This window comes from Oncorhynchus clarkii, chromosome 25 (assembly GCF_045791955.1).
Source record: "Oncorhynchus clarkii lewisi isolate Uvic-CL-2024 chromosome 25, UVic_Ocla_1.0, whole genome shotgun sequence".
In the NCBI taxonomy this organism is placed as follows: domain Eukaryota; kingdom Metazoa; phylum Chordata; class Actinopteri; order Salmoniformes; family Salmonidae; genus Oncorhynchus; species Oncorhynchus clarkii.
Genome location: NC_092171.1, coordinates 34,310,685 through 34,328,113, shown reverse-complemented (window position 1 = coordinate 34,328,113; position 17,429 = coordinate 34,310,685). Strand labels below are relative to the sequence as shown.

The window sequence follows — 17,429 nt, the reverse complement described above, 5'->3', positions numbered from 1 at the left end:
GAGCTCCAAAAAGACCCTCCCCATGCAACAAATCTGAGTCAGGAACTACCACAGTCAAAGTGCTCACTGAGTCAGGAACTACCACAGTCAAAATGCTCATCTGAAACTCAGGTAGACAAATTTCATAAGACTTGTGTGACCATCGATCCTGATCCTAAAAATAAACATCCCAGTGGAAAACACAAAACATGTCATGTTGAAAAATGGCTGAAGACTCAGCGCAATGTGAGCAACTTTGCCTCTGACAATACCAAAGATTGCCAAATGGCTAAAAATGAAGAAGGGTCAAGGACTGATGGACCTCTGGCAAAATATCCTGGAACCTTGTTTGATGTACCAAGTAAAATAAATAGTATTGGATCTTCTCCATCCCAAATAACACATGGAAGTAGTGATGTTAATGTGAAGATATTGGGTGACATTTGCAGAGATATCATGTCCAGAGAGGGAAATACCAAAACATCTAATTGCAGGCAATCTCATCAGTTCTGTGGCAGTAGTGTTGTTCATTACAAGAAGGGAAAGTCCAAGAGGTTCAGAAGGTCCAAAGCCCAGGCACCTCCTAGCTCATCCTCTGACTCCACACTCAAGTCTTCCTCAGATGAAGAAGAGAAAATCCCTCCCAGGTTGGATCAAAACAGGTCTTCATCAACAAGAATGAACTCAGGAACTCAGGAGATGATTCAATGCAATGGTGGAGAAATTTCTATAGTGAAAAGACAATCACCACAGTCAAAAGACAATCACACTATGGAAGCTTGTACTGACCAGACCCCATATAAATATGATGATAAAGCTGGAGTTGGCATCAGTTTGGGTCAGAAAGAACACAGCCCCAATGGACAATCACCACATATAGAGAAAATAACAAATCGGGAGAAAATCATGTCTTCCAGTATCAAAGAAACTGAGATGTCACACTACACACCAAAGACTCAAGATTTGCCAATGCATTTTGCCTCCAGCGACATCAATCCCTTTGCTCACCAATGGCAAGAAGAAGAGGCAAACCAAAACTGCTACAAGAACCAGGTGTTTGGAAGTGCCGCTGACATTTCTTGTAAATCACCACTGCTGGATTCCACTACCAAACATATCACTAGATGCTGCAGTGTCGACAATGGTTTAAACATGCAGAACTCTTCTTTCAACTCCCACCTGAGCACTTACGCCAACAACAAGGGACTCTCCAGCACCCTGAGCAGCATGGAGGAAGATTTCAAAGATCAAACGTCCCTCAAAGCCCATCTGAAAGAACGTACTAACCAAGTTTCCGGTGTTGACGATCACAATCAACAAGTGACTCTGACCATGAGCTGTAACTCATCTTCTTGCTACAATGTATCTGGATATCTTGGTAACAGCACTGGCCAGGTGGATGAGATCATGTTGGTTTATGACCCTTCAGAGCGGGCGTTTCAGGGTAACGGGTTTCAGAGGTCTGAAACAAACACCAGATGTGACCAGAGCACCCAGACAACCTTCACTCAAGAAACCACGACTCAGACAACGATCAACCATGGTGATCTACAGAGGAGAAACAACCGTCACAGAAAGAGCAGCACTCAGGGACCAGTGTTGCAGAAGACCGCAGGGGCCTGTAGAGAGACCACCACATGGGCCAGCCTTCAGAACATGTCTGAGCATCTCTCACAGCTGATAGTAAACATGTCTGATCTTCTGGGGAATGTTCAGGGTATGAGGTCTGGCGAAAGCCTCAAACATAGCCTGATAAGAAATGTTAAATCTTCATCTCATCTGTACTCCTCCACAGATTGGATGAAGAGAGACTGCTCAACCAAAACTGCAGTAGATATTGGGATCCAGACCGAAAGGACTTTAACACCCGTTCAAGACAAAATGTCTATCCACCAAACTCTGTCCACAGAGAGGTCCAAAGCCCATGAAGTTAATGTGATAGTCAAAGTGATTGGCTCAGAAGTTCTCACTGTGTCACAAGACAAAGGGCTTCCCCTTCAACATCAACTCAAGAAAAACCTGGATGATAATATTCAGAACATGCCTGACCTGCGACTCAATTGCTCCACTGTTAACCAAAGATCTATCTTGGAACCAGAGAGTCTCCCACACAAAGTCCCTTCCCTGGAGACTGTCCAACGCCACAATCATTCAAATCCTGCCATTCGTCATAGAAGCAATGAGGACTCCTCCAAAAGCTTGGGAGTATCTGAAGTCTGCCATAATTTGTCAGAAATACTCAGACCAGAAAGCCATAATATCTTGAGAAGGAGTGACCCGGGAATAGGCTATAGAAAACAAGTGAGCTTCACAGACCGTGCATGCTCACCCATTCTCACTGTGGGTCCCAGGGCTGGTTCCAACCAGAGCAGAATCAAGTATTTACAGAGTCTCAAAGAAGAACAGAAGTTTGAGACGCAAAAGAGAAGTAAACACCACATTTCGGACCAGTCAACACCTTGTTTAAGTTACAGCGGACACAACACATGCATGTCTTTCATAAAGAATGATAAGATATCAGGACATGACTCCCTTCATCTGTGTGACAAGCCGGGTGATAACTCCACCACAAAATCAATGGGATTGATATTCCTCGAGAATGTGAATGCCCTCAGCCATTCAAGACCAAAAGGGTCTGATGGATGCTCAGAAAGTCTTAGTTCGTCCGTCGACAATTACATCCAGAATGAAACCAGCGTTGTCATCCAGGACGAAGAAAAGGAAATGAGCGTATGGCACAAAACCAGCCAACGTCCAATATGGTCCCTTCCTTCTGTTCTAAGCAGTAACAGAGTCGCTATGCAGAACCACACCTCTCTCGTCTTTAGTCAGACTGGTGAGTCCAAACACGAGGAGAAATCCTTCTCTACTTTTGGAGATCAACTAAGCTACAGAAGACATTCAATAGATTACCACAACAGTAGATCATCAGAGCGTCCAGTGGAGCACTTCACTGGTGCTTATAAACATTCCCCTATCAGTGACAGCACCATCCATGTTCAGGAGGATGACATGGTGTCGTTGGGCCCAAGCGAGTGCAACACAGACATTCTAGTGAACACCAACCCAGTCACCCACACTCCCAACTTCCAACACTCCCCACATCAGCTAGATCACCAGCGGCTCCCTGAGGACCTACCTGTGCACAACAAGTTCCCCAACTGGTCTGGTATCAGTCAGCATCCCTTTGAGATAGGACGGACTAATAGTTTAATGAAACCAGCCGTGTATCTACCTACTGGTCATGAAGCACAGAGGAACCAGCCAGAGTGGGCTGAGCTGGAGAGCCAGGAGTCAGAGTCCAGCTTGAGTCCAGAGCCCATGTTCCATAAGGACAAGAAGACAAGAGAGATAGAGAGGCTACGTAAAGAGCGCGAGCAGGTCATGGCTACGGTCCAACTGAACATGAACCCTCATCATCTGACCTTGGAGCTGACTGAAGCCAAGCTGCACTACGGTCTGGGAGAGATGGACACGTTGTTAAAGATGCTGACATCTGGTGGAACCAAGGAGGAGGAACCGTCCCCTGTCCCTACCAAACAGCAGCTCTATGACCAGTTAGGTCAAGGTTAAATGTCCCTAAGGATGTGATTGTGTTGATATTATGATGTAATTAGATGAATTTAAAATTGTAGTTTATAAAATGTAAACGATTCCCTATGTTCCTCTTGTATCAGGCACCGGAGGAGCATTGAGAGTTTGAGAAAGGACATGGAAGCTCAGCTTCAGACCTGCCATAGGACTCGCAGCCCCAGCAAGCACCACTTCACCAGATCCCCTCCTCAAAAAGACCCCAGAGTTTCAGCCCTGCCCAGTCGCTGCAGAGGCTACCTTCAACAGCTCCGTCAGGAGGTAGTGACGAGCAGGATGTAAGACACTCCACAATCCACACCAAGTCACATTTTTGTTTGGATTATTTCTACGTTGCTCAACGGTTTTCAATGTCCAATTCTCAAGTGTCTGAAGTGTAAAATATTTTGTGACAAATATTATTTTAAAAAGGACTTTATACAGTTGTTGATTGATTGATTCATCAATTGATTGATTGTAAATCTTCCTCATCTTTCCCCAGGATCCCAGATCCACCCAGAGGAGAGAGTGAATATCCCCCTGAGATAGAGCATCTTCTGCGTGACTACGGCCGTGCCCGTGAGGAGGCCATGACAGAGATATCCCGTGCACGGGAACGGCTCCGCGAGAGGACAGAGCAGGAGAAAAGACGGCTCCAGCAACAGACTCAGTCTCAGATGGTCAATGTTAGTCACAGCAAGAAGCCATAGTTTCACACTCCATAGACAGTTGAATTCCCAAGATGTGTTCAGCATATTTTCTCCATGGATTATTTTATTTTTTCACATCGACTAGAAGGCGGAGCTCTTTTTCATGTATCCGGCACAAAGGACCATGAAAAAAAACTCACCTTATAGTCAGAGACTTACGTTGTCCTCTGATCAGTTGCTGTTTTCCTAAAACATCTTTCTCTCTTCTCTGTCTACTGATCATTTATTCACATTTAGGATGACTCGCGGTATTGGAAAAGAGTCAGCAGCAGTACACTGTGCACTGGGTCGAGTCTGAGCCTATCCTCTGGACCAACCTCTGGCTACAACAGTGGCAACACAGCTCAGCTGAGGGACGGCAGTAGACCCCCACTGACACAGGAGGTACTGTACTAGTCTTTGAAGATGTTTTTGCTTCTTTCTTAAGCCCAGGGACTGCACTTGAAAACAGGCACATTTACAGTAATGTTGATTCATTTGCACTGTCCCTGAACAACTAAATTCAATAAAGTACAGTTAATCCTAATGGCTGGTTCATAGTCAATTTGACAACAGGTCTATAGAGCACAACACTCTTAGAAAAAAGGGTTCCAAAAGGGTTCTTCTTCCGCTTTCCCCATAGCAGAACCCTCTTTGGTTCCAGATAGAACCCTTTTTTTTCTAGGCAGAACAATTTTGGGTTCCATAAGGAATCCTCTGTAGAAAACAGTTCTACCTGGAACCAAAAGGGTTCTTCTACCTGGAACCAAAAAGGGTTCTTCAAATGGTTTTTCTATGGAGACAGCCGAAGAACCCTTTTAGGCTCTAGATAGCATGTTTTTTCCCAAGTGTGAAGAATATTACATATATCTATGGACAGTCGGTAGACTTACTGTAAATTAACCTTAAGGGTATTGGAACTTACAGCAGACTATATTCACTATGGTGCAATGCATCAGACAATTGTTTATTCAAATCAAATCCAATTGTATTTGTCACGTAGACATGTTTAGCAGATGTTATTGCTGGTGTAGCGAAATGCTTGTGTTTCTAGCTCCAACAGTGCAGTAATATCTAACAATTCACAACAATACACACAACCTAAAAGTAAAATAATGGAATTAAGGAATATAGAAATATTATTCAGTGTGTCAATGTGTTTGTATCCGTCCCTATTCAAATAGACCAGGAATAAATAAAGAGCCCTAATGAGTTCTCTGTTGTTTTTGTCTGGTGCCAGGTCACTGAGGTCCTGGGTGATGGGCTGAAGGTCAGGTCTCGCCCTCCCATCTGTGGTTCTCAGAGTGTGAAGTCCCAGCGTGCCTGGCTCTCTGCCCAGGGTGAGGACTGACTCACCACCACAAGACAGCAACCACTCTCAACATCTTCATCACACGTTCAACTGACTCAAAAAGGCTGTTATTTAGCCAGTACAGGATCACTATGAAATGATAATAAGACATTCAAAGGGGGGGGGGGGGGGGTCATACATGTATCGACCTCACGGCCTTCGTCAGAGTTTTACGTATCGACCTCACCTCCTTCGTCAGAGCTTTATGTATCGACCTCACAGCCTTCGTCAGAGTTTTACATATCGACCTCACGGCCTTCGTCAGAGCTTTACATATCGACCTCACAGCCTTCATCAGAGCCTTACATATCGACCTCACGGCCTTCGTCAGAGCTTTACATATCGACCTCACGGCCTTCGTCAGAGCTTTACATATCGACCTCACGGCCTTCATCAGAGCCTTACATATCGACCTCACGGCCTTCGTCAGAGCTTTATGTATCGGCCTCACGTCCTTCGTCAGAGCTTTATGTATCGACCTCACAGCCTTCATCAGAGTTTTACGTATCGACCTCACGGCCTTCGTCAGAGCTTTACGTATCGACCTCACGGCCTTCGTCAGAGCTTTATGTATCGACCTCACAGCCTTCATCAGAGTTTTACGTATCGACCTCACGGCCTTCGTCAGAGCTTTACGTATCGACCTCACCTCCTTCGTCAAGCTTTACGTATCGACCTCACAGCCTTCATCAGAGCTTTACGTATCGACCTCACAGCCTTCGTCAGAGTTTTACGTATCGACCTCACGTCCTTCATCAGAGCTTTACGTATCGACCTCACGGCCTTCATCAGAGCTTTATGTATCGACCTCACGGCCTTCGTCAAGCTTTATGTATCGACCTCACGGCCTTCGTCAGAGCTTTACATATCGACCTCACGGCCTTCGTCAAGCTTTACATATCGACCTCACGGCCTTCGTCAAGCTTTACATATCGACCTCACCTCCTTTGTCAAGCTTTACGTATCGACCTCACGGCCTTCGTCAAGCTTTACATATCGACCTCACGGCCTTCATCAGAGCTTTACATATATCCTTCACGGCCTTCGTCAAGACTGTCAAGAGCAGTGTGCGGGTCCCTTTTTTTTCCTACTTTGTTTTTAATACCTATTATAACCATGTGTCTTTTCTATTATGTATTTTCTAGATGTATGTCTGGAGCCTGGTGTGTCAGGGTATGACCCTCTGATGTCATCCTCACCGTCATCTCCTACAAACCTACGACAGCGCACCTCCTCTTTTGGCTCCGCCTCGTCCATATCGACAGCCTATCAGGCCTTCACTTCCTGTCTGCTTGGTCGAGCTATGGCTGAGGTACAATTCAAATAAACTTTATAGAATAACACAAGACAGCAAAATTACACATTTCCAATTTACCGTGGACTATGTACTTGTTTGTTGTTGCACGTTTGCTAAAATAAGAAACATGTTCTCACCTGTGCCCCAGGTGCGCTTGGCTGCTGCTAGTGACATGGGGAACCTGGTGATGGGGAAAGCTGCAGCTGGTTGGAGGTGAGTTGCATCATGGTTTCTCCTTTATTACATTCAGGTTAACCAATAGTAAACCATGTTATAACTAGCTACACTCCCAGCAGGTTGTAATGATGTGATTTCAACCGTCTTTTCCCACTGGTTTCAACCTTCCTGTCCTCTCTCTCTCTCTCTCTCTCTCTATCAGGTACCAGGGCGTGGAGCGAGGTGTCCAGGCCTTCTACAAGCCCTCCTCCAGCCCATCTGTGCACTGTTTCCTTGGGGCGGTGGAGCTGGAGAGGCCCCTGGCCAGCCTGTGGAGCATGGTCCGAGACCACTCCAAGACCCACCTGTACCATGAGGCTATCCGGTCTGCCTGGACACGACCACTAGATGACAGCACTCAGTTGGGTTAGTCTGCTGCCTGGAGTATAGCAGAGTTGGAGTTAATTCACTACTTAAAACTGGTGAAAGCCTTCAATGGGGCTGCCCATGCTAAAACACGCTTTGTAGCAAATGACCATCTATCTATCGCTATGAGTCAATTCCATTTCACTTCAGTCAATTACTTCCAGGAAGTAAACTGAAATTCAGATTTCAATTGTAATTTTTCCTCATGCTTTTCCATGTGTCTCTCCTCATCAGTCTACCTGCTGACAGACCCATCCAGCTGCCACCTCAAACAGTCCAGAGACTTCTGCTGCATCAGCACCCAGTCACAACAGGTCAGTAGGGTCAGAGTTCAGGGGTCAGTCAGGGGACCTGCAGCTGAATTCCAAGTTTCAACTTACCAAGTTCAAAGTTTCAACTTACCTGCTCCTTCTTACCAAGATTTGTTTTGAATGTTCAACTGGAATGAGGGGGACAGAAGACCTCCTCGTTTCAGGGGCAATGATAAAATGCATTCTTACTGTCCTATAGCTAGGGCCAGGAGTTTTCCTTGTCTACAGCAAGAGACTGACTACTAACTCAGTGCCCTTCTCTCTCTCTCCTAGGATGAGCTGTGTGTGCTGGCCATGCAGTCAGTCTTCGAGGAGTCTCTCCCTCGGCCCAGTGTAGAGGCTGTCCGAGGGGAGATGTTGCCTAGCGCCTGGGTCCTTCAGCCAATCACACGCCACGTCCGAGAGGTCGTCAGGGTCATCTACATACTGCAGGTGAGATAGGAATCAGGTTACTATGACAACGTAAAGTGGTCTGAAAAAGCTATCAGTCAATCAATCAATCAATCAATTCATCAAAATGATTCATCAATCCAGTTTTATATCAACAGATGTCAGAAAGTTCTTAAAATCAATCAATCAATTCATCAAAATGATTCATCAATCCAGTTTTACATCAACAGATGTCAGAGTTAAGTACTTAAGAGTACTTTAGATACAGATATGCCTAATGATTCCTCATCTCCATGTGGAATCTCTCTTCCTCTCTCTTTTAGTTTCTTCCTCCCCCTCTCTTTTCCATCCCTTCCTTGGCTCACTTTTTGTCCTCCTTTGTTTCAGGTGGACCTGGGCACTCCATACCTTCCTCAGAGACTGTTGGGATCAGTGGCTAGGAGACAGGCGTCCGTCCTGGCTGAGCTCGACTCACTTTTCTCTTTGTGAGACTGACAGCAGGGTCAGGGTCGTGTTCATTAGGCACCAAAAAGAAGAAAACATACTGAAACAAGGAGGGACTAACTGGACTTTTCCAATAAGAAATGCACATTTTCTTTTTCCGTTGCAAAACATGTTGCTACAATGTGCCCCAATGAACACGACCCAGATCAGCTGTCCAATTAGAACACAGATTTCGTCTCTCATTGCAAAACGTTTTGCTATGGTGTGCCCTAAAGAACACACCCCCAGGTTAATGGTCACACACGTAGCAGTGAGCACTTAGACGTACGTCCTGAATCTGATATGGGATCTGTCTCTATTGTAATTTGCAATTTATTTACTTGATTGTATCCTTATGAAGAGCACTGATGACATTGATTTTGTGATACTAAGTATCATGCAGCTTGTTCATATCGAAACATAACTGTGTTTTGTGTCTAAAATGGTTCATTGAAGACCTGTGTTTAATGTGTATGATTATACCAATCTTTTAAGTATATTGCCAAAGATTGAGTGGTCTAAACTGGCTGTCAGGGAGGGTTGAGGGTGTGGCTCCTATATTTGACCCATACAACACATCTTACTGTGTCACTGCAACTTCTGACCAGAGTAACACCAGGCCCTAAATATTTACAATTCCACATATTTTTCATAATAACACTGATTTATATCAAATGAAAATGATCATTAGTCTCCTGTTGCTCATTGCTATATTTAATCTATCTGTACGCCTCAGTTGTACTACTTCCCTAGTTACTGATTTATGATACAAAGTGATCATTTGTCTCCCATTGCACTGTCCTCCCAGTCTAAGAACTAACCACTTTTATAATGACCACTTAGTGACATAATTGTTGTCTCCAGCATCCTGTGTTAACATCTCAAGGAACAGCACACTTTACCAAACTCACTACCCAACCTTTAAAAATACATATTATGTGTTTTGTTGACTGTTCAGGACATTATTTTTCTGTAGTTGTAGTACTGCAGTGTCACAGTAAGATGATCCCCAGGGGAACCAAGTAAGAAGGAACTTATATGAAGGATATTAACTCAGCAAAAAAAGAAATGTCCCTTTTTCAGGACCCTGTCTATCAAAGATCATTCGTAAAAGTCCAAATAACTTCACAGATCTTCATTGTAAAGGGTTTAAACACTGTTTCCCATGCTTGTTCAATGAACCATAAACAATTAATGAACATGCACCATGTGGAGCGGTTGTTAAGACACTAACAGCTTACAGACGGTAGGCAAATAAGGTCACAGTTATGAAAACTTAGGACACTAAAGAGGCCTTTCTACTGACTCTGAAAAACACCAATAAAAAGAAGCCTAGGGTCCCTGCTCATCGGCGTGAACGTGCCTTAGGTATGCTGCAAGGAGACATGAGGACTGCAGATGTGGCCAGAGCAATAAATTGCAATATCTGTACTATGAGACGCCTAAGACTGCGCTACAGGGAGACAGGTCGGACAGCTGATCGTCCTCGCAATGGCAGACCACTTGTAACAACACCTGCACAGGATCGGTACATCCGAACATCACAGGTACAGGATGGCAACAACAACTGCCCGAGTTACACCAGGAACGCACAATCCCTCCATCAGTGCTCAGACTGTTCGCAATAGGCTGAGAGAGGCTGGACTGAGGGCTTGTAGACCTGTTTTAAGGCAGGTCCTCACCAGACATCACCTGCAACAACGTCGCCTATGGGCACAAACCCACCATCGCTGTTCCAGACAGGACTGACAAAAAGTGCTCTTTGATGACGAGTCGCGGTTTTGTCTCACCAGGGGGGATGGTCGGATTCGTGTTTATCGTCGAAGGAATGAGCATTACACCGAGGCCCGTACTCTGGAGTGGGATCGATTTGGAGGTGTCGCTTCTTCCTTCCAGTATTGGTTTGGCTTTGTAAATATTATGTATATTAATTATAAAATGAATGTTATCCTGTTCTTGAGTAGGCCTACTCAGTGACACTAAAAATGTGTCACTGAGCAAATTTACGGTCTGTGAAACCTCCAGCGCATGTTTTATTTTTGTAATATATATTTTTTTACTTTTATCACTTTTTCTCCCCAATTCCGTGGTATCCAATTGGTAGTTACAGTCTTGTCTAATCGCTGCAATTCCCGTACGAAGGTCGAGAGGCGAAGGTCGAGAGCTGTGCGTCCTCCGATTCACAACCCAACCATTGCTTCTTGACACTATGCCTGCTTAACCCGGAAGCCAGCCGCACTACTGTATACTGGAGTGAATCACTGTAGTGTCTGAGTGAGGACTCGCTGGGGAGAGTAGTGGCGGAGTAGTTGAGTTTAAATTTCTGAAGGGGGCGGGGGCCGGGTGTTGGTGTGTTCCGATTAGATCTGAGCGATAGGGTTGTATACATTTGGCACAGAACGAATGAAAACAGACTGAAACAGTGAGAGGCTACCTGAACTTGTCCAATAAGAAAAGCAAATGTTCCTTTTGTGTAGAAAAATGTTTTGCTACGGTGTCTCCAAATGAAACGTTAGAGGAGGGAAGGGGGCGCACCCCCACCACACTGAAATGCGTCTTTAGATGCCATTTAAAGTCACCAGCACACGACAGGAATGTCGGGCCCCTGTGCGAAGAGATTATGTACTAGACGTGTGTACTTTATTTTTAAAACATGGGGTGGGTCAAACGCTGGCTCGCTGGCTGACGGGAATGAAGAATGAGCGTGCTGTGTGCACAGTCGCAAGTTTTACAACCCCTTTCCCGACCTTGCCCGCTCTGGCTCTCCAAAACCGTTCCATCCAGGAGTCCACTGCCGTGACCAGGACTCGTCTAGTGATTCCATGGGATTATTAATGGGGTTTTAATTTGAGGGAAATACAAAGGTGTATATTTTCTTGAAGGATTATATCAAGCATAGGTGAGTTTGGTGGATAGGGAAAAGTTTCATAAATTCACACTGGTGAAATATCGCCATTCTTTAAAACAAATTATGGGGAAATATGGTTACAGATGTTAGTGAGAATCTGCGTTTTTAAATATATTTATTGACATGGCGGTGGAATATTAGTGAGAATATTTTCTAAAAGTAGACACCAGTGGCTAATTTTGTTTACCACCTGTTGATCCTCAATGCAATTTTTTTTGAAGGACTTTCATTTCCTTTCAAATACCGCGATGGATAAACTGTTGTAGCCTACCTAACCTTGTATTTCTTCTTAATTATTCTGACACAAGCGTATATTAGTATCACTTCCAACTTTGAAAGGCCTTTCTTTGAAAGACTTTCATTCGGTAGGCTAGGCTACTCGTTAGTTAAGCTGGTGTAAGGTGAATTTTGAGTGCGCTCGCTATGGGGGGCTATGACAGTCTCGATGCAGATTTTGGTCGCGTCGCTCGCAGATCATTATTCTCTGTAGTGTTATTGGATACATACATTTGAGAGAGAGATTAATACAATATTATCTTAAAAGTTGTTGTCTGCTGGGCAGGAGGATATACTTTGCTATTTAATCCTCTTCATCAATCCCCCTTGGTACTTAATTTAACATGAGGCCACAGAGAGCGCTCTCCACTTCCTAAAATAATAGAATATAATAATGCAATTTGGTTGCAGCAAAATGCACACAGACTAGGCATGTTGTTATCCTCTCTCCACTAGGGGGATTGCACTGTTATATCATCATATTGCTTACATTCTGCACTCTACATGAGTGGGAGACAATATTGGGGGAAAAAAACTGTTCATATCAAGTTAACCTAATAGGGAAGGTCCAGGGCACTCAGTCCATCTCTCCATCTCCCTCTCTCCATCTCTCTCCCTTCTCTCTCCTCATCCTTTCACTGCCATCTCTCTCTTCTCACCCTTTCACTGTCAACTCTCTCTTCTCACCCTTTCACTGTCAACTCTCTCTTCTCACCCTTTCACTGTCAACTCTCTCTCCTCAACCTTTCACTGTCAACTCTCTCTCTTCTCAACCTTTCACTGTCAACTCTCTCTCTCTTCTCAACCTTTCACTGTCAACTCTCTCTCCTCATCCTTTCACTGTCAACTCTCTCCTCATCCTTTCACTGTCAACTCTCTCTCCTCAACCTTTCACTGTCAACTCTCTCTCTTCTCAACCTTTCACTGTTATCTGTCTCTCTCTCTCTCTCTCTCTCTCTGCCAAACAAACACAAAGCAGAGTCACTACAGTTTCCTGATATCAATGAATGAAAACAGCTGTGTGGTGTGACAGCCTTTGGTTTCGAATAATAGTGACTTTAGGTGAACAGCTTACATAGTTAAAGGAGAAATGTGAGCATGCCATGGAGCCTTTCCAGCAGTCTGGAATGTGTCCCAAATTGCACCCTATTCCTTATTAAGTGCACTACTTTTGCCCATAGGGCTTTGGTCAGAATTAGTGCACTATAGGACATTGGGTGCCATTTAGGATGCAAACTTACTGTAAACACACTCCAGGAATAGTTTACTATCGATCCCCTTTCTCCCTTTCCTCTTCCCTATAACCTCTACCAAGATCAAACTCATCCATTATAGCACTCCAAACCAGGTTTAGGATTACCAATGTAGTAGGCTACACATTGTGTGTGTAATATGTGATACTGTCATGTTTATGTCCCATAGATGAAGGTTAACTGCAATATTATTATTAAGGTCATTCTATTATAGTTCTATTAGGGACCGTTCTAAATTGCGGGGGGGGGGGGGGGGGGGGGGGGGTCTTAGTCCAAAATAGGGGAGGGTTGTCAAACATTTGTTGTTGCTTTGTGTGTTTTTTTATTGGGCACAGGGCAGGATATACATGATTTATATTCGCCATTTTGCAAGTTTGGACACACCTACTCATTTAAGGGTTTTTCTTTATTTTTACTATTTTCTACATTATAGAATAATAGTGAAGACATCAACAATAGGAAATAACATATATGGAATCATGCAGTAAACAAAAAAAGTGTTAAACAAATCAAAATATATTTTATATTTGAGATTCTTCAAAATAGCAACTCTTTGCCGTGATGAAAGCTTTGCACATGCTTGGCATTCTCTCAACCAGCTTCACCTGGAATGCTTTTCTTAACCAGCTTCACCTTGGAATGCTTTTCCAATAGTCTTGAAGAAGTTCCCACATATGCTGAGCACTTGTTGGATGCTTTTCCTTCACGCTGCGGTTCAACTCATCCCAAACCATCTAATTTGGGTTGAGGTCGGGTGATTGTGGAAGCCAGGTCATCTGATGCAGCACTTCATCACTCTACTTCTTGGTCAGATAATCCTTACACAGTCTGGAGGTGTGTTGTGTCATTGTCCTGTTGAAAAATAAATGATAGACCCACTTGGCGGATGGGATTGTGTATCGCTGCAGAATGCTGTGGTAGCCATGCTGGTTAAGTGTGTTTTGAATTCAAAATTAATCAATGATAATGTCACCAGCAAAGCACCCCCACACCATCACACCTCCCCCTCCATGCTTCACGTTGGGAACCACACATGTGGAGATCATCCGTTCACCTACTCTGGGTCAAACAAAGACACGCAGTTGGAACCATTCATCTCAAATTTGGACTCATCAGACCAAAGGACAGATTTCCACTGGTCTAATGTCCATTGCTCGTGTTTCTTGGCCCAAGCAAATCTCTTCCTCTTATTGGTGTCCTTTAGTAGTGGTTTCTTTGCAGCAAATCGACAGTGAAGGCCTGATTCACACAGTCTCATCTGAACAGTTGATGTTGAGATGTCTGTTGAACTCTGTAAAAAATGTATTTGGGCTGCAATTTCTGAGGCTGGTAACTATAATGAACTTATCCTCTGCAGCACTGGTAACTCTGGGTCTTTCCTGTGGCCGTCCTCATGAGAGCCAGTTTCATCATAGCGCTTGATGGTTTTTGCGACTGCACATGCATACATTTTCAAAGTTCTTGAAATTTTCCAGATTGACTGACCTTCATGTCTTAAAGTAATGATTGACTGTCATTTCTCTTTGCTTATTTGACCTGTTCTTGCCATAATATGGACTTGGTCTTTTACCAAATAGGGCTATCTTCTGTATACCACCCCTACCTTGTCACAACACAACTGATTGGCTCAAACACATTAAGAAGGAAAGAAATTCCACAAATGTACTTTTAACAAGGCACACCCATTAATTGAAATGCATTCCAGGTGACTACCTCATGAAGCTGGTTGAGAGAATGCCAAGAGTGTGCAAAGCTGTCATCAAGGCAAAGGGTGGCTACTTTGAAGAATTTCAAATATAAAATATATTTTGATTTGTTTCACACTTTTTTGGCTACTACATGATTCCATATATGCTATTTTATAGCTTTGATCTCTTCCCAATTATTCTACAATGTAGAAAATAGTAAAAGTAAAGAAAAACCCTTGAATGAGCAGGTGTGTCCAAATTTTTGACTGGTACTCTATATAATGTCTTCCATATAGCCACATTTCCTCATCTGATTGAAGGCTTCTCCCCTATCAAGGTGTTTTGGTACTTCCCTTATGCACTACGCTTTTCCGCCCGCTTACTGTACCACAGGTCAATATAGTCTACCAGTCAACTGTCTACCCTGCCCTCTATCCATAGTGACAATAGTGGCCGGTGGATCGTTTGTCCAGGTCTGCAATAGGTTAACTAGCAATCATACCATACATAGAATCATTCAAATCTTCACAAATGTTCAATATAAATCCACAAGATAGAGGAATGTCTGACAGGCAGTGGAGAGGCCAGGTGCATCATTACGCATGAAAGAACAGTGCAGACATGCAGCTCAATAAGCTTCCCTATTGGTTTCGTTTAGAGACAATAAAGTGATCCTACCTAGACTAGTTTACGGCACCACAATCCAATTCATAATTACATTATTGTTTTCAAGTAAGTACAATTGCGTAAACTTCTGAATAATGACACAAAAGCCCTGTTATTTGAAAGTTGAATTCCATTCATTTCATTTGGATTAGTTGTGGGTGTACTCTGGACAGATTACAGAAAGGCACAGTAGCAGGCCAGTCTGGCTGTAGTTTTGCTTCTGATACTGATGCGCTGTCTATTGTTGATCATCATTCTCCCAAGTCGTCCTATATAGTGTGGCCACATAGGCCTGTGCTCCCAGCAGGCCCAGTTATTCAGGAAAGCTTAACACACATTCTGCCTCCTTTCCGATCAGAGCGACCATTCCTCGACCTAGAACCTAACTCTTCAATATAGCCTAAATATTTGTCATTTAAGTTTTAAAATGTATTACCTTTTATGTGGCATAAACACATCTAGTCACAATGTTTTAATCTGATTAGGCTCCTTCAATAGTCTCCTGTAGGCTACCTGCTGACCCGCTCCACTCTAATATACAGCAATTCCAGCATTCAAACTACGCAACTGCCATTCGATGAATGGAAAGAGACATCTGTTACAAAACACTCACGTTTAATGACATTCGGATATTGTCAAACCAAGCCTTCACTACTAAATAGTCCAGTTGTGTGGTACAGTAGGTCCAGTTGTATGGTACAGTAGGTCCAGTTGTGTGGTAGGTCCAGTTGTGTGGTACAGTAGGTCCAGTTGTATGGTAGGTCCAGTTGTGTGGTACAGTAGGTCCAGTTGTATGGTAGGTCCAGTTGTATGGTACAGTAGGTCCAGTTGTATGGTACAGTAGGTCCAGTTGTATGGTACAGTAGGTCCAGTTGTATGGTAGGTCCAGTTGTGTGGTACAGTAGGTCCAGTTGTATGGTAGGTCCAGTTGTGTGGTACAGTAGGTCCAGTTGTGTGGTAGGTCCAGTTGTGTGGTACAGTAGGTCCAGTTGTATGGTAGGTCCAGTTGTGTGGTACAGTAGGTCCAGTTGTATGGTACAGTAGGTCCAGTTGTGTGGTAGGTCCAGTTGTGTGGTACAGTAGGTCCAGTTGTATGGTAGGTCCAGTTGTGTGGTACAGTAGGTCCAGTTGTATGGTACAGTAGGTCCAGTTGTGTGGTAGGTCCAGTTGTGTGGTACAGTAGGTCCAGTTGTATGGTAGGTCCAGTTGTGTGGTACAGTAGGTCCAGTTGTATGGTACAGTAGGTCCAGTTGTATGGTACAGTAGGTCCAGTTGTGTGGTAGGTCCAGTTGTGTGGTACAGTAGGTCCAGTTGTATGGTAGGTCCAGTTGTGTGGTACAGTAGGTCCAGTTGTATGGTAGGTCCAGTTGTATGGTACAGTAGGTCCAGTTGTATGGTACAGTAGGTCCAGTTGTATGGTAGGTCCAGTTGTGTGGTACAGTAGGTCCAGTTGTATGGTAGGTCCAGTTGTGTGGTACAGTAGGTCCAGTTGTATGGTACAGTAGGTCCAGTTGTGTGGTAGGTCCAGTTGTGTGGTACAGTAGGTCCAGTTGTATGGTAGGTCCAGTTGTGTGGTACAGTAGGCCCAGTTGTATGGTACAGTAGGTCCAGTTGTGTGGTAGGTCCAGTTGTGTTGTACAGTAGGTCCAGTTGTATGGTAGGTCCAGTTGTGTGGTACAGTAGGTCCAGTTGTTTGGTACAGTAGGTCCAGTTGTGTGGTAGGTCCAGTTGTGTGGTACAGTAGGTCCAGTTGTATGGTAGGTCCAGTTGTGTGGTACAGTAGGTCCAGTTGTATGGTAGGTCCAGTTGTGTGGTACAGTAGGTCCAGTTGTATGGTACAGTAGGTCCAGTTGTGTGGTACAGTAGGTCCAGTTGTATGGTAGGTCCAGTTGTGTGGTACAGTAGGTCCAGTTGTATGGTACAGTAGGTCCAGTTGTATGGTACAGTAGGTCCAGTTGTATGGTAGGTCCAGTTGTGTGGTACAGT

General features: G+C 44.1%; 2 protein-coding genes across 4 annotated transcripts in view; both read left to right on the top strand.

Annotated features, from left to right (window-relative positions):
• The window catches only part of LOC139383625 (uncharacterized), a 48,786-nt gene extending 39,735 nt beyond the window's left edge, over nucleotides 1–9,051 (top strand). The window contains 12 exon segments of the mRNA XM_071128174.1: nucleotides 517–3,206; nucleotides 3,237–3,536; nucleotides 3,657–3,848; nucleotides 4,052–4,235; nucleotides 4,497–4,643; nucleotides 5,488–5,578; nucleotides 6,735–6,901; nucleotides 7,035–7,099; nucleotides 7,266–7,468; nucleotides 7,703–7,782; nucleotides 8,053–8,211; nucleotides 8,557–9,051. Of these exon segments, the coding sequence (XP_070984275.1) occupies nucleotides 517–3,206; nucleotides 3,237–3,536; nucleotides 3,657–3,848; nucleotides 4,052–4,235; nucleotides 4,497–4,643; nucleotides 5,488–5,578; nucleotides 6,735–6,901; nucleotides 7,035–7,099; nucleotides 7,266–7,468; nucleotides 7,703–7,782; nucleotides 8,053–8,211; nucleotides 8,557–8,658 (4,380 nt within the window). The 3' untranslated portion in view covers nucleotides 8,659–9,051.
• A 2,178-nt stretch (nucleotides 9,052–11,229) lies between these two features.
• The window catches only part of LOC139384164 (spectrin beta chain, erythrocytic-like), a 90,091-nt gene continuing 83,891 nt past the window's right edge, over nucleotides 11,230–17,429 (top strand). Inside the window, exon 1 of one of the 3 annotated variants that reach the window (XM_071128864.1) lies at nucleotides 11,230–11,551. The gene's annotated coding sequence lies outside the window, so the exon portion shown is untranslated. The remainder of the gene's footprint in view (nucleotides 11,552–17,429) is intronic. The other 2 variants (XM_071128863.1, XM_071128865.1) reach the window with 2 other exon arrangements.